The 17,461-nt window shown below is 37.6% G+C and overlaps 1 protein-coding gene across 3 annotated transcripts in view; it reads right to left on the reverse strand.

The window, feature by feature from the left end:
• Positions 1-2,286: 2,286 nt before the first annotated feature.
• Positions 2,287-17,461, reverse strand: part of PSME4 (proteasome activator subunit 4) — a 68,764-nt gene continuing 53,589 nt past the window's right edge. For all 3 annotated transcript variants that reach the window (XM_075708556.1, XM_075708557.1, XM_075708555.1), the window contains 11 exons: positions 17,035-17,139; positions 16,068-16,159; positions 15,557-15,688; positions 14,674-14,882; positions 14,282-14,367; positions 13,182-13,310; positions 11,961-12,116; positions 7,145-7,307; positions 5,674-5,807; positions 4,533-4,671; positions 2,287-3,881 (listed from right to left, as the gene is read on the reverse strand). In XM_075708556.1, coding sequence (XP_075564671.1) covers positions 4,537-4,671; positions 5,674-5,807; positions 7,145-7,307; positions 11,961-12,116; positions 13,182-13,310; positions 14,282-14,367; positions 14,674-14,882; positions 15,557-15,688; positions 16,068-16,159; positions 17,035-17,139 — 1,341 coding nt within the window. In that variant the 3' untranslated portion in view covers positions 2,287-3,881; positions 4,533-4,536. The remainder of the gene's footprint in view (positions 3,882-4,532; positions 4,672-5,673; positions 5,808-7,144; positions 7,308-11,960; positions 12,117-13,181; positions 13,311-14,281; positions 14,368-14,673; positions 14,883-15,556; positions 15,689-16,067; positions 16,160-17,034; positions 17,140-17,461) is intronic.

Below are 17,461 nucleotides of genomic sequence, written 5' to 3' on the forward strand. Positions count from 1 at the left end.
AAGAGCTCTGAGAAGCACCTGTTGACCGAGAGAGAAAAAACCCTCAGTGCAAATCAATTACAATTTGCTTGTAATTTGTGTGCATTGCCTTAAAACAGCTTAGCAATATTCTTCATCCTCCACACAGTTTAATTTTCGTCTCTAACTAAACCTCCGATTCCTTGCACCAGCCTGGGAAATTACTGCTGCCCTCGTGCCCCAGGTACCTCGATGGATTAACCACCACAAACCCCCTCCCTGGAGCATGGTTACCTCTAGCCAGCAGACAACCTGAAAGTCTAGATCAGGTTCAGGTGAAATTCGCCCCCTCTTATAGGAAATCCCCTTCTCCAGAGCCCGTGCAGCAACGCGACTGTGTACGGCGAGTATTTTGTGACAAGGAAATCCACAGAAATTGCCTTCCAGTTACTGCACAACGCCAGTGAGAATGTAAAACAAACTAGCTGGTAATTCACAGCAGGGTTAAAGTTAAAATCTTGCAAGGACAATGGCCAGCACGACTTTCTACTGGTAAGTTGGGATTTTTTCCCTTTTACATCTTAGCAGATTATTGTGTCTTCCACAGCACAGGGGAAAAGGAAGCTGGAGTCTCTGCTGCAGGATTCCAGGAAGCCTGAAGCTATGGAAGAAAGCGCGAGACCGAACGGAGTGTGGGATGCTGGAGATGCCTGACTCTGAAAAACTGACAGGAGACATCATGCCTGTGTACCAAGCAGCCTGGTAAAGAAGGATGAGAGGGCAGATACCTGGACATGAAACGAATACAGTCATAATATACCATATCAGAAATAACGACCTTCAGACCTTTTCCTCTTTAATTTTTAAAAAAATCCATATACAGATTAGCTCAACTTGTTAATAACACAGTCCACCAATGTCAAGTCTGTGGTGCCACCCAAAAGCAGAAGTTAAAGCCTTACTCATCTACTTGATACTTTTCTTATACATTTTGATCAACATCAGCATCATGTCTCTGCTGTGATTTCAGCAGGTTTTCACATGTGCAAATAGACCCACTTGGTTATGGAAATATGGGAGATCACAACATGCTAGCAAGATAGTCACTCAACAGTAAGTCACTGCAACTCAAGGGGGAAAAAAACCAAACCAAACCAAACCACAAAAAACCCCACTCAACAAATGAATTTTGCCTTACATCATTGCCATTCTTTGGTGCTTCAGACAGCGGTGGTCACTGAGATTATTTGTGCAGACTGACACGCGGTCACTAAGGCTATGAAGGCTACCAGACGATCTCCAAGCTATTTTTCCATCTCCCTTACTGTTCAAGGGGAAAAATTCTCTCTTCTCCTGCTAGAAATGTCTCCCTCTCCAGACTGAGGTATTGCAGTTCTTTCATCTCTAAGGCTTTAGGGAGGAAAACAGCATAAGACATCAAAGTGACGGAAAGCTCAGAACTCATTACATGTGTATATTGCTTGGGGAAAGTTAGGGAATAAAAATAGCAATGGAGTTGTGGTATTCGATGGAGAACTCAAAATTGTTCCTACATTCTCAGAATAGGAGACTAACGATCTTTCACTCACAAAAAGTCAATTAGTACAAGTTCCTTCACACTACCATAGGTATATTTTATCCTACAGAACTGTACTTTGAGTAGGTACTCTATTTTCTGGGTGATCTGTTTGGATCAAGTAATTTATTGCTGATTTATAAACAGCTGTTGTGAACTAATATCACCTACTTCTTTGCCATCATAGCTCTGACCACAGAATGATTCTCTGCAGAGCACTGGATCCTCAACATCGCAACCCATTCCAGCTACACCTTGACTATAGATATGTAAGAAAAGAAACTCCCAACTACAGTAAAAAGCAGCAGAGCTGGTTCCTGTAGTTAGCTGCCCTTAGCGTAGGCAAAACAGACCATCTAATACCTGCTCCACCAGTTAATCAGCCAGCACATACTTTAAAGACAACTCTCTGCAGCAAATATTTTCCATTAACTTTTTTTTTAATTCTATCAGCAAAACCCCCTCCACTTCAAACTAGTTTCTCCAATTTTCAGCGTACTTCTCAGAAGTTAACAAGTTTCTTGGCAAGCCTCACCGGGTACAAGATATTTTTACATAAATATAAAAGCTCGTTTCCCCACCATTAGAACCAGACCATTAATTGAGCCTTAATGTTGCCTTAACTCACAGCCAAGTCCCACAATAAAACACGTGCCTCATACAAAAAGCTCAAAAGCACAGTACACAACCTTAAGTTATAGTCTCAAAATCCAAAATTTCCGCTTTAGAAATAAAAAAAAAAAAAATGCAGATGTTACAAACAGTCCATTTATTGGGTCTTAAACTACGTACACAATTGAAATAATAATTTTGGCACTACGCTATACAGTGGTTACATCTGTGTGCTGACACTCATTAAATACTGCACCAGGAACACCGCTGTGCTTTGAAGTTTGGAATGAGTCACACGCTCAGCAGGTAGATCACTCGAAATGTACCAGTGCTCCTGTAGGGTTGCATGGAAGTTGAAACACACACCAGTTTATGAATTATTTCAATGTACCTCACATTCTGTGAGCTTATCACACTCGAATATGTGATGTCAGCATTTTAGAGATGGCCACAAGTGTTGCATTAAAATCTGAATGAGACATAGTAATAATGATATAAGAAAACCAAAACAAAACCTCTGCCTTTCAGACATGAAGAGATATTCTGTTAAAGAAAATAATTTAAAAAACTAATAATGGCATTTGATTTGATACAAAAGCCAGAACTACTACTGTATTAACATCTAAGTATGAATCTTTACAAATTAATCTCACAATGGTGTTATGTAAAAGGTTGCAAACTGTACAATGTTTTGTCAATGCAATGCCTCTACAATTTATACAGTCTTTTACAACTATGTAACACATTAAATAGCCAATAGATATCAGTCTCTGAACAAAGCTGCAGGCAAAAAAATACAGAGCTTGCACAATCTTCAAACAAGATATGCCTGCTCAAACAGTGACAATCTTTATGAGAATATGCTGTTAAAAATAGTCAGCCATTCAGCGCTTTTTCACACTCTGCATACATTTCATCCTGTGAATTCAACCATCGCTTGATAGTCCATAATTTCGTATCTGTGGGCTCTAATTACGTGGAAACACCCATAGTCTTTCACCCTTAAAAATACGCAGATAATCATAGATTGTTATTCCACACGTGGCCAAACTATCTATGAAGACCTGGCCAGGCAGTAAGAGCTTTCACTCCCCACGTTTTGTCCTGCCATCGTCTATACTGCACAGAGAAGATCAGCTATTTACATTTTGACAAGGAAGATACAAAAAGGCAATCCTGCCCTGAGGTGGACTGAATGATACAGAGCCCATCACCTGACGGGCACTCAAATCCAAGTAGTGAAAAATAAACTCTGAGAAAGATAGGTTCCTGGTATTGTACGCTCACTAGGTAAGAAGTTGCATCAAGAGAACTGGAGGGCTTCACTGACAATATTCTGGTTTGCAGCGCGCTCTGGTTCTGCGTATCTTTGATGTCGGAAACAGCTGGGAAGAAGGGTCGGAAAAAGAGGGTAAGAGATGTGCAGTGTAAGTCACCGTGTGCAAGAAAGCAGAAACAAGACTGATGTGTAATGCAGGCCAGTGACAAGGGTCTTGCAATAAACTCACGATCGGGCTCTGTGAGCGCAGTTACAAGGAGACTGTGGGGCTCCCACAGCTGCTCCCTGGGGAGGTGAAATTCTTTTTGAATAGAACCAGGTCTTCACGTTTGTATTTAAAAGTGGTTTTGATTAGGCATCAGGATTTCCAACACAAAGTTTTCCACATGATAAATTTCTTGGAGTTTCCTTTATTTTGCAGAAAGGTTCCCACATCCTCATTTTTCCAGGAGAAACCTGAAAAGAAAGAAGCAAGAATTCAAAACAAGATTACTGCCTCAGGCTATTACCACATAACAAAAAGAAAATATAAATTAAAACTTCTTTTGGAATACTGCCACAAAACATCACACTGTGACAGAGATCAGAATCTTGTAGCGTAACAAAGAGAAACTCCAGAATGGACTCATTCTTTGGGGACATGCCTATGTGAAGAGACCTGGCAGCAAAGCCACAATGAGGAAGAGGAAACAGTTTGGCAGCAGTCATTCCCCATCGTGAGAAGTAGATGATATACTGGGCTGCGCGGTAGGCTAAAGTCCTCAGAGGCGTCAGAAGTATGAAGCAGCAAGCACCTTGCCTTTAGTGAAGCTGCCAGGCATTTAAAAGGCAGCCAACTGGCAGAAAATGGAGAAAAGGAGCATCAATATTCAAGAACACAAGTGTGAGCATCTTAGCAACACACCGGTGTAATACAGGGACACGCACAAAGATGGGCAATATTTAATGAAAATAAATCTGATCCTGAACAGACCACTGGAGGTGCAAGGGACTCAATTCTCCCTGTGGTTTACAGATTCCTCCCTACTCCATGCTAGACTGGAGAGCTACAGTACATTTCGTAAGACTGATGCTTCTGTCAGTTTATGTCAAAACAAATAATCTTACCGATCTACGCATAATAGCATGGTGAAACCAAGAGGTCAGTAAGCACTAGTAGCTGGTCATCCGTGAACTGCTGTTTATGCTCCTGCCAGTTGTCATGATGGGTCCTCCGGAAATTTGACAGCGTTTTTTTCACAGTCATCTGCATGGCAGACAATCAGCATTGATCTGTATCAGTTATGGATTTAAGCTCCATGACAAAACAAACGTTGAATGCAACAAAAATAACTGCTGAGTAGAGCAAAGTGTTTGAGCAGTTATAAAGATTACAAGGGCTCTGGGAAATTCAGCCCAGTTCCCCAGTATTTTAATTTTTACAGTTCTGGTTAGTCTTTTGACCAGTGTCACGACTCCAACGTTCTTATAAAAAGGATTCTTTGACCTACAATTTTGGAGTTTGAAAAAATTAATAGACTCTTATAAAGTGTAAGTGAAATGCTTTTCCCCTCTTCCTTGGGTATTTCTAACCAATGGTTTGGGTGTCCAAACATGAGAAAGAGTTGATGAATCACATGAGGTGCACAGAAGAAACAAATCGGAGGAAAACTATCTTCTGTTATTAAAATAATTAAGATTATTATTAAATTAACAAAAGAGAAGTCCAGTCAGTTCTGTTGCTTGATTCAGTAAAGCACACCACAGCAAAGTTCGTTAAATCTAAGGAAATCTTCAGCCATAAGCTCACTACTCTGGTTAAAACAGCAAAGGTCAACAAAACCGAATAGACAGGGAAAAAAAACCAGAGTTAAAGGTAACTATTTCATTAAAAACTTGTTTCTAGGGCTGCTTATAAAACCTTGTATTAAGAATTTCAGATTTTTTTGGTTCAGGCTGGATATCGTCTAGAATGGCATGCACAAAAGTGACATTTTTAATTAAAAAAGACTATTTCCTCATTATAGATATAGTTCTTGCAGCTTTCAGTTTGTGCTTTAAATTTGAAAGCAAGAACAGAACTACCACAAAAAAAACTTAAAAGCAGTCCACGACTTAAAACGTATTTGGAACCATTTAATAAAAAGCAGCAGAAACTAAGTTTCTTAATAGGTTCCTATTTTTTTTTCTAGGAAAGGGGAACTCGGAATGAGTCAAGCGTATTTTAGCTGTGTTATATCGAACAGACAAATGATACAAGTATTTTTACCTCAATAGGCTGAGGATCATTAAGATGGGCACTGAGATCCATCAAGAGCTGTGGCATCCAGGTGGGCACATCATACGGACTTGACAAAATACACGCGCTAAGTCCTAGCACACCAGCATGGCGCTTAACCAAGTCTGCAATTGCAGGATATCAATTTACATTTGGCAAGGTGCAACTATCTTCTCTAAGACATTCCTCAATGACGCAGCCAAACTTAAAACCAGTTATCAGTGAAAATAAGGCTATTTTTAACTGATGGGAATGACTGAAGAGAGCCTATATATTAAACAAAGGTGATCTAATTAGAATAACATACTGATACTAATATTGAGTTTTGACCCCGAATTAAAAAAAACCCCACAAACCCAAAACCAAACAACCCTGCCACAGTAGAGAGATCTCTGGCTTCTGCAGAAAACCAGACAGTTCTACAGACCATATAGTCAAATAAATTCACACAAGCGTATGGATCTCCAAATTGCTTCTGCTTTCTTACACAGAATCATAGATTCATTCTATGATTCTATCTTTCATTTCTAATGGAAGGATGTGTAAAAAAATTAATCTGCAACTGCTGTATGCTTTTATAAACATTTCAAAAGAGCTTCCTTCTCTCAAAGACTCTTTCCCTCTACTCAGTTAAATAGTTCATGAACTACATCTCCACTGTTACTTATTTCTGTGTTCAGAATGTTTTCTCAAATACCAGACTATTGGACAATCTGAAAGCCCAGTCCTTCTGGCTCAAATGAATGTAACTCAGATGCACTAAACATTTGGTCAGAAGCCAAAGCTCCTGAACTAAGTTGGTTTTTTTGTTGTTGTTGTGCTGGGTTTTTTGGGGGTTTTTTTTGGTGTTTGTGTGTTGGGTTAGGTTTTTTTTTAGAATAAAAACACCATGCTGCTAACAAATAAGAGGATAATGTGGGTAAGGAGTGAAATTATGTTGTGGCAGCTAAGGAATTTTATTTACTGAGGAAATTGCTATCCTTCATCATCTGCATTCTTAACTATGTGAACTGTGCACAGGGGAAATGGAGAAGTTTCTTTCGTGTTAATTCTGGAAAAGTAATAAATTAGTTTAATGTAGGAATACATCATAAAAAAACATTATTTGGGTTTTTTTGGTAGTAGTGTATTCTTACTCATCATTTATGCTGTAAATCAAATTCTGGAAGCACTTAACAAGGGTTAGGATCTGCACTACATACACAGAAACAGACAATAAGGTACGTAAGGACAAGTGATTTGCCATTATGGTTTATGAATGCTTAGCAAGGAAAAACATTCACATGGGCAACGTGTTTCTCTGGGTATATGTTAAATTTCTCACTATTGCTTAACCACAGGACAAATCCTATTCCATCTGGAGTGCCTGGAGAATAAGCATTTAAGTGTAGCACAAAGTATTTATTTCTTCCTAACCTGCTATCGACATGCATGGGTTTAGTCTCTGAAGCAATTTTCTTACCACCGGAAGGAATTGTGTCCACCACTGAACCCAGGTCTCGCTTTCGTTTTTTCGGTAACCTCATCTTGCACAGCTGTTCAAAGTGCGTCTGCATGGGAGCATCCATAGCGAGAAAATTGCACTGTAGCAGACCACTTAGTGTGGTAGCAGCCATTTCTCTTACCTATGAGCAGAGATAGAACATACCACAATTACTAAGCACACATGCACAGCAAGAAACAGGTATTTGTGCTATTACTACCCTTTTAAGCACATCCAGCTAGGGCAAGTTACCAAACTCTGCCCAAGAAAAGTCTTTAAAATACTATCCCATTATCTCATAGATCATAAACTACTAGTAGTTTACTGTATGGCTCTTTACAACTTAATAAGCATAGTTCTACTGTAATACAGAACTACCTTCACATAATTTGTCATAAAGTGACCCACTACTCGAGCAAATAATGTAATTAAACTCCACTGTCAAGACATATATATCATAAACTTAGATTAGCTTTAGAAAGTTTAAAAACGGACTTCTTGAATGAGAACAAGATGCCCTACCCCAAAAAATCAACCTGCTTTACAAAATTTGTAATAGTCTCTGTATTAACATTAGTTTTACCAAGAAAAAAAAAAGTATACTTTATTCAAAAGCATTTAGTTTTCCCCCTCATCTGTACGTGGAGACATGAGAATTGCCAAAGGCAGAAGAGCCTTTCCAAGAGAAGGTAGAAGGTGTGTTCATGAGACAAAGCTGATTCTGTTCTAGCACAAGAATTCTTCTGAGAGATACAACAGGTGCTGCAATTAATAAGCCATTATGGTCAACAGTTTGGTTCTATAATGGTCCAGCATTGTTTACTTGCTTGTCCTGAGTACCAGTTCTTTTCATTACATGAATAAAAACCAGAATTCCAGGTTGGAAAAATATTCTTCTCTTCAGTAACACAGAAACCCAAAAGAACAAGAGTAAACTAATTTTTCAGCTAATTGCCAAACCATTCAAAATACAGATCTCCTTTTCCATTCCTTTTAAAACAGCCACAACGCATTCTTAGTGGATTACAAGTAGAGACAACTCAATCACTTGCTTCTAAAAGCAAGTACAACCAATCAGTTTTACTAATTTATCTCATCTACTCAAATCTTCCCAAACCATAAAGTTATAGAACTGTAAGACCATATTTAAATTGGAGTCCCTCCGAAACTCACTTCCACTTTCAATAATTGCAGGCCGACAAAAACCTCCCAACATTTACAAACTTGAACACCAAATCGACTTGTTGAAATGCTGACAGCAGTCGCCAGATTTTTTGATAAGTACATACTGTTACACCTAACCGTAAACAGAACATTTGTCTATCTGGAGTACAAACACCTACCAACGCTCTGAATCCAATGCAGCAGATTATAATAAATTACATCCTTGAACATGATGTTCTGAACCTCCATAAAGCAAAAAGTATAGCTGCAAGTGCTGCAGTAATTAAACATAGTAAGTTAACAATACGCTCTTGAGACTTCACTTCATTCCATTTAAATTTCTACAACGTATTATTCAAACGTGATCTACTTTGTTAGCAGCATAAAGAAGTGCAAAGTGAAAGTCTGCCAGTATTGTTTATCAGCAATTTGTGAGTCTCTTAAGAACGAAGCTATTAAATGAAACATGATGTGCTAATGCAAGACCCAGAATAGAAAGAAGCTTGGCTGTAAAGTGAGCAAGCTCCCAAGTGAACTGTACTCATTTACATCACTATTCCCTGTATTAAAACCACTTTCATTTCTAAATTAATAGTCTAACTAAAAGGAACACTTTGCTGCAAGGAGCACCTAGAAGCAAAGCCTTTAAAATCGTACCTTAACAAGCTAATCATTTGTCACAACGTCTGACACTAAATAATTTAGATCATCATACTCACATAATGACTCCTAGAATATAAAAACTGCAGAAGAGTAGCCGAGGAATACTCTTCCAGTCAAGGACGGTGGGGTTTTTTTGTTTGGTTTTTTTTTGGTTTTTTTTTTTAATCAGAATTGACTGACCAAGGTCTACAAAACTGTAACAGTATCGGAACAAAACCACTCAACAGCACAATAAAACCTAAGCACAGTCCTCGCAAGGGGCTACTTACACAAAGAGAAAATACTCCCGTAACTGCAGTATTGCAGTGTAATATGAAAAATGTTTATCAAGACATGAGTGCTATGTATTCAGTACACTGATTTATAGAAACATAAACATATGAAGCACCTACCCAGATAGCTTCCTAGCTCAAACTACGGCCAAGAAAACTGTAAGATGCTTTCAGATTAACTAGGCTATCACTTTAACCATAACTCCAAGTTGAATACAGTCATTTTCACTTTTCTTCTACTTCTAACCGAGTAAACAGAATTATTTAGTGCAAAACATGCTTTCCCAAACTCAAATCATTCCTGCAGCTCTCTTCAACTGCCTATGTGACATGAAAATTAGACACAATAGTCAATGGTGGTTATACTGCTGTACACAGAGACTTTTTTTTTCAGGACTGCACACTTTTTCCCTTTATCAGCTGCAGTGTCACATTAGCTCTTACATTCACAGTACTCCATCAGCTCTATGACTCCTCTGACTTTCAGAAGGAGAATTTCCCGCAATACCATTTAAATACAGCATTCTTCAGTCCTAGAGGCCTATGCCTAAAAGCTGGATGCATGGAATTTGCGTTCGATAGAAGACAGGCTGTTCTATGACCCATGTTCGCTTTGTATCGCAGTCACATTGCTATCTGACATCAGTGAGGTCATCTGACACTGTAATTTGCCAAGGTTTGTTGCTGTGATTTTATGAAAAAATATGAAGTTACCAGGAAGTTTGAGAATTCTAGCAATATTAGAAGTGTAAACTGTATATTAAAGCAAAGAACAAGATGAGCAGGATCATTCAGTCTGGCACCTCTAACAAAATAAGCAAAAAAAAAAAAAAATCATCATCATCATGTGTCTTTGAATCCAAGATCCAAAATGTCAGTTCCACAGCATAAAGACACCAAATACTAGTTAAAGCTAGGGATTCTAATGAAAGCACACTCATCTTAAAAATCCAGCATTAAAAAAATACACAGGAATTACTCTGCAAGATACTGCATCTTGCCAACTATTCTCAAGGAAGAACAAGATTACTTTTCAAAGAAAAGTGAAAGCTTGCATGGTAACAACATGATCATAAGTGGTTATGAACATAGATAAGCTTTTTTGATTTGCATCTCTGTAGGGCAGACGAGTAATTTTTGTACATTTGAAATAACTCGACAAATTGTATTGAAGTGAATAAAAGGTATTTTTCCAAAATGACATGAGATCACGGAGGTAAGCGTCCCGACTGGTGTGGAGAACAACTTATCTTGGATTGCCAGCTTTCGCTTTCTAGCTCGCTACAGCAAATAGCGACATGAAAGACATGAGAGAGCTCACCTGAAGACTGAAACGGCCATGGCTGGGCAAGTAGTCTAAGAGCTGTTCTTTAATTATTACATGCACTTACAGAGACTGTACTGTCAAACCTTTTAAGCCAGGTATTTTAATTTGTATATTCAAATTCTTTCCAATTCACTGTTCACAAAAGCAAGCTTCGCAACTCGGGTATAACTAATGTTTTAAATGTAGCTTCAGAAAGACCTAAACCAGGATGCTTGTCTTGGCAGAAGGGTACCACACTTCAGAATCTTCTTTTTCTTCTAGAAAGAAAAAGAGCACCCAAGCACCCAAAAGAAGGATTTCATTGCTATTTGCCAACAGCACACAAAACAGTGAAAAACAATGGAGCAGGATAAATGGAGCAGACTGGAGGTTAACACTAAAGATTCTTCACTGTGCTTGAACATCAAACGTACTTAAACTCACGTCACTTAATACAAGCCTTCAGTTCTGTACATTATTGATACAGAACAAAATACTTCAGTGATTTTCCCCCAGCTTTTGGAAGCCTGACAAGACTCAGTGATTCACATCAGGCATCTTTTTTTTTTTCCTGAGAACAAGTTTATGATCTAGCACTTCTAAGAGTATGGTGTACATCCATACACAGATCTTCAACAGTACGCATGCACCACAGCCAAGATTTTGGATTTTATCTCTTTCCATTCGTATATACCGAAGTATCAGTAGCTCGAGACGTACAAAAGTACCAAAACTTGCCAGACTGACAAATAAGCTTACAAACTATTATCTTTTTGAATCATGCAACACCATCAGTAACAGCATCTGCTAGACAAATTCAGTCCTATTACACATGCATCTTTCACAAAAGTAAGGAAAATCTGCTTGTAACTGAAGAAATACTTCCTTAGTGAGCTGGATGTGTAAAAAAAAATTGTCATTAACTAGCTGGTATTATTAAATGGGAAACAGACCTACAGAGTAATAAATAGCGGTTTTATACAGTTTTCACATAGAAAGGCATTTTACCTTGTCAGAAGTTGAATTTTCTACCAACGTCCATGCTAACATTTATAGTAAAATGATAGTATCCCTATTTCAGCTGTACTTAAACCAAGAATGAAACAAAGCAATGTTGTATTCTTTTGAAAAAGTAGGAACAATGGAACTTTTAAAAATCACTAATGAAGTATTTTCTAAACAGCTGTTTTCCTGGAATGGAATATTAACAGAAAAAATGGAATATGGAAGAAGTAAATCCTATACAGCTAGTTGTATTTTCAAAACAGGAAGAATGCTAAGCTAGAAGTACTTGCTGTATTAATTTACAATTGGTAGCTTTTTCATAAAACTTGACAAGGGCAAGAACCAGTCATGTGAAACAAAGCATTTCATAAAAGGTATTACTTGCCTCCAGCTGTTCATCTTCCAGGAGTTTTATAACCAGCCATCTAATGTCATTGACTGCTTCTTCGTTGTTGAGAAAGATAAAGAGATTGTAGAACACCATGGTCTGGAGGTAGGTTAATATGGTATACCTAGCATGCCAAGAATTGCTTCTTGCTGTCTACAAGTAAAAATAAATAGTAAGTATCAGAAAGGAAGGATGTGAAGGAAAGAAGCTACCTGATGTAAAGCTAACAATAGCTAAGAAAAAGCTTTTGGAGTCAGTTGCAAATAACTTCTCTTATTCAGATATTTTTGTTTCATACACTCTTCAATTTCCAAAGCACACAATTATTATTTAAATAATACTCTATTACAGGTTTAACTTCCAAAGCATACTGTTATTTAACAGATACCTAATATTGTAAAAGACAAAGTAGGCAAGTTTCTCCCTTTGATTAGTTCCCGACATCAGTCATAAGGCAGATATAAATAAACCAGAAATTCCATTCTGCTTGAGGGTATATGTATATATATTCTATACAGTGGATTTGGAAAGCAAAGTTTTTTCAAGTTCCTTTACTTTCATCTCCACATGCTTATGGGAGTCCAAATTATTGAAAGCATCCAGGCATGGGTGCAGCCTGGCTTGCAACACTACAGTTACTATTTTGGCTGTGTGTACAGCTTACACCGACAGTTTGCAATAGGTAATTTTACTACTATGGATCAGCCTTGAATGACTAGACAAAAAACGCATTTCTTGCATGACAAACTGTATACAGAATGAACCATTCAAGAGTGCATTTTCATTTGTGGTGTTTTTCAGAAAGCCGTAGCAGTTAATAAACATACTGTAGAACTATAAAAAGGCAGAGATTCAAGGGCAGTTCTTTATATGACGACTCATCTTGAAACTGGATTTTGAATTGTTATGCTCATGAGGAGACATGTTTGGCTTAAACTGATCTACTACTGAACTAAATTTTCATTTACTAAAATACTGTTCAATTTCTTACCAGGATACGAATTGTTTAAATGTTTGGAAGTAGGAAACAAAATGTATTTACTGTGTCTCAGAATGTTTTAAAACACTTTTAATAAATTCCTTCCTTTCACCTCTAAGAAAATCAGTATTTGATTCTCTTCAGACCACAGCTATTGTATAATCTTTAAAAAAAACCAAAAGAAAGGCACAGAGTGCGTCAGCTAACAAGAAGCTTTAAGCTATTTAGACCATACTCACTTGTTTTAGCACCTGAAGTACCAAAGGCACTTGCTGAGGATACAGCAAACCCTGAGACATTAACGACAAACACATCTTAGCATCTCTTTTGAGCTCATCATAGCTATTGTCATTTTCTACTGGTGCAATCTATACAAGATCAGAGAGGGGAAAGAAAAAAGAAGAAAAAAAAAAAAGGCTAGCGTCAGTAAATAAGCGTTGCTAACAGCAAAATCCTGAAACTTTCTAGTTTAATCTCATGAAAGGGAAGTTATCTAGGAAAAATACAATCAACATAATGCTGAAAGATTAAGTTAGCTAGGAAAAACAACCAATGTGAAGTTAAAATATTCTCAGCCATAAGCTGTGGAAAAGTGAATAGACTCATGAGATCCTTGCTCCTTGCACCACATATTACTTATCTAAACACTATGGCTAGCCTGAAGCTCTTAAGGAGGATTAAATGGGTGCTGTTAAGACTTTGGTTCTCCATGGCCATTCTTTTGGTATCAAATCAAATTAATTTTATATTTTAGATGTAGGTCCAAAACAGAGAAAGCTTTATCAGTATTCCAAGTTCACGTTTACAGAAGTAAACCTTTATTTTGCGGTCACATACATTATTATTGGATAATTGGTGTTTATATAAAGACAGACATATGCTTTGGGGCACTGAAATATGCATTATTTCAGATATGTAGCACTGAATCCCAGCTTCATAAAAGAATACAAGGATTAGAGGTGCCAGGAAAAACAAGAGAAGTACCACCTTTTCGAAAGAATTGTATAATCATGGAACAAAAGAAAACAACTAAAGATAAGTATCAGAACAGAAACAACAGACACTCATTCATGAATTAAACACATTTTCCCCCCCAAACGACACAGGTACAGGGCATTCACCTACAAGTCATTATTGTCAGGGAACCATTTAACAGGCTAGATTACCAGCTGTAAACGTACAGAAGCACAAAAACCCCATTTGGGCCTCCTCAGTATGCATGGTTTTTATTACCATTACTGGTTTTCTTCTTTTTTTAAGAAGTCCCTTATAACTCTGCTTTATCCTAAAGCCCTTTTTAATTCAACATGACTAATAAAGCAGCAATTAAAGCATATACCTTGAAAAACAAGGGTAGCAGCTGGAGTTGCTCTGTGACAGCCGTAGAGAAGGACCGTCCTGCACTTGCCATCAACCACTTCAGAACTGTTTTCGTAAAGAGAAATGATCACTGATGAAGAAGATAAAAACCCAGTAATAATCCCAAAACAAATGATAGACCAAATCTATTGCAAGACTCGCCTGGGAGATTTTCACACGTTAAGAGTGTACCTATACTGGTAGTTTGACCCTGTAAAGGTGACTTTATAAACCTCAACCCTGAAACAACAGATACTGTGTTGTAGCACAGGTCTGAGAGATGAAATTGTGTACTACAACTGTATGATCTGCAGACCTCAATCATCATGTCCTAAAACACCCCCCATTTCTTAACCTCATTAAGTAACTCACTAGTTTTCACGAGTTTAATGCCCTGAGTTCGCTCATCTTGTTCACCAACTCCATTCTCTTCCATAACATGATTCTGAATTTCTTCATCTGCTTCCATGAGGGGTTTAAGATTTTCAAGTATCCGAGTAGTAAATTCATGGACACGAGGAGATTTAGTTCCAGCAGTATTTGGCAAGGAAACATCTATCATGAATATGTAGGTCAAAACACTACAAAAGCAAAGCAAGCAAGCAAGAACATACAGTTAGTCATGATTACTGCCTAGAGAACATAGCTAAAACTGATATGAGATCAATTTGTTGAACTTTGAAGTTTAATACTTCTAGAAAACATCCTCTTATCTTCACTTCAAAGTTATGTAAAACCACATGTTTTTCAAATACCCTCTTTGTAGATATTTGAATCAAGCAGGGTTAGACAATCACTAAGCTACAAACCCCCTCTCCTCCAAACAGAGGATCTGCAACTAGTTTTTAAGTCACTAAAATGCTCTCTAAAGGATTCCCTGTATATTTGTGGCTTACCAGGGCTTAGACACAGTAAATTTGGGTTGTGGTGGTGTGGTTTTGGGGTTTTTTGGGGGTGGGAGGTTGTTTGTTTGTTGTGTTTTGGGGTTTTTTTGTGTTTTTTTTTTTTTTTTAAAGAGCTTTAGAGATACCATACATAAACATAACAGGCCATATATAATAAAAGACAAAAGTAGAGAAGTCATCTGAAGTTTCTGAAGCAAGCCTGTTAACAACAATTTATCTAATTTCTATTACCAGTATTAACACACAGAGATAAGCAGTCACCACTTCCGTGTAATTATTTAGATACTCAATTACGCGAATAAAATGAAGAGGGAAAAAAAACCCCAAGAACTGCAGAAGAGAACACTGACCTTCCTATTCTCTCTCGGACGTTTTTGTAAACCTGCGTGAGTTTAGGTTCCAAGTACTTCAGCAGTCTATGCAACAGCTCCGGTACTCTCCATTCTTGCTGTGCAAGGCCACCTTGCAGTACATAAAGTCGGCTAGGAATCAGAACAGCCTATCTTTAGTCATACAAAATTGTTCCTCTCTTCCCCAGTCCCCTCCAAGCCTTGTTTTGGAATGCTGTGTGTGTGTCAACGCATAAAAGTGTCTTTGTGAGAATTGCATGCAAAGATGGGTAAAAATTACAGAATGAAGCAACAGTACTGCTGCTATGCCAGTTCCAAACCTTCACATGCTGTTAACTAGATTTAATTACATTAAAAAAAAAAAATTAAGAAACTGCCATTGTATGGGGAAAGCTAATTGGAAAGGAGCGCTTTTGTTCCCCACTTCTGCAAGCCAGCTGGCACAATATGTTCTCAATACATTTTATCCAGCTTTATTCAGCCACAATAGAACAGTTAAAATTAATTTTACCATGCATCTACAAATGATCCTCCTTCACCACTCAGTGGAGATTCCAGCAGCAATTCAAATAACCAGTGCAGTTTCCTAGGATCTCTGCTCTCCTAAAAATAAATGGGTATCAGAGATATAAGCAAATTAGGGATTTTTTTTTTTTAATGTAAATAATGTATAAACAAGGAAAGTTTTGACAGAGGTTTTCTTTGCATCCCTTGGGTTTACTCTATTAAGCAAGTACCATTAAATGTCTTTGCACAATGAACCTCAATAGGAGGAAAACTCAATGAAACTACATGCAATTGTAATTATTCGATAAATACAACGATAAGAGTAGAAGGAATTTTAGCTGCATTTTTGCCATATATGAATAATCATGTCTGAATTCTGCTCATTAATTGCCAGGGTTCTGGCTGACAAACTATGCTGAATTTTGCTGAGTGATTTCAAAGAATTCCTGATCCAAGATATTTGTGGCCAGTCATTTACCCTGCTTCTCAGACATCACAACTCCCAGTCCACCACAGCGTAGAGAAACCTTACCACAGTGTAGAGAAACCTTACTGTATGTGAGAAGATAACTTGAGACTTAGTTTTCACAGCATAACGCTAAGCTGCACACTTTTAAAGCAAGAGTAAATGTGTAATTTGAGTTCAAAAACTCCCACAAAAACCAAATGCATAGCAAGCACACATACCATCACCTGCTGACCTTATACAGCTCTTCTAAAATACTTGAAAACTAAGGCTTTATTTCTTTTCTAAAATGTTTTATTTGTCTGCAAATGGCAGAAGAGAACAAAATTTCCAAAAAGCTATGAGATTTTAAATGGATGTTATTGTTATACTGTATTCACAGTTCTCAGTTTTAGCTGATAAAATATACCCAAATACCTCTGTTCCTAACACTCTTATTCACCTATTATCTATAAAACTTGACCATCTGGATATAGCTTTACAAGACAAAAAATGGGGAACTTACACAGGAGGTTGCTATGCATGTGCCCCAATCATTATACGTTTCCACTGTAATGTTGGATAAAGCTGTTCGAAGCAATGGACAGAGAAGCTTCCAAAGTTTTTCCACCTGCTCAGCAAAAAAGCAAAGACAAGATTTGTCTATTTAAGGACAAAATGGCCATCTAACCTCTGTGAACCAAAATCCTTCCATCTTTTCTAATCGTGGAAAAACAATACTCATTCTGGAAGCAGCTACAGTATGATATTTATAAAAGGAAATAAATACTGTCAGAGGTGAGATTTTGGGAATCATTTTAATTTTGTTTACAAGGTGTTTAGAAATACTGCGGACTATGTATGCACCATTTTCATAGTGATTTAAGTACAATTCTATCAGAGACTGCATACACTTTGCTTTTGGTAGGATAGCAGCCTTGTATGCCCTCCCA

Source organism: Pelecanus crispus, chromosome 3 (assembly GCF_030463565.1).
Source record: "Pelecanus crispus isolate bPelCri1 chromosome 3, bPelCri1.pri, whole genome shotgun sequence".
NCBI lineage: Eukaryota > Metazoa > Chordata > Aves > Pelecaniformes > Pelecanidae > Pelecanus > Pelecanus crispus.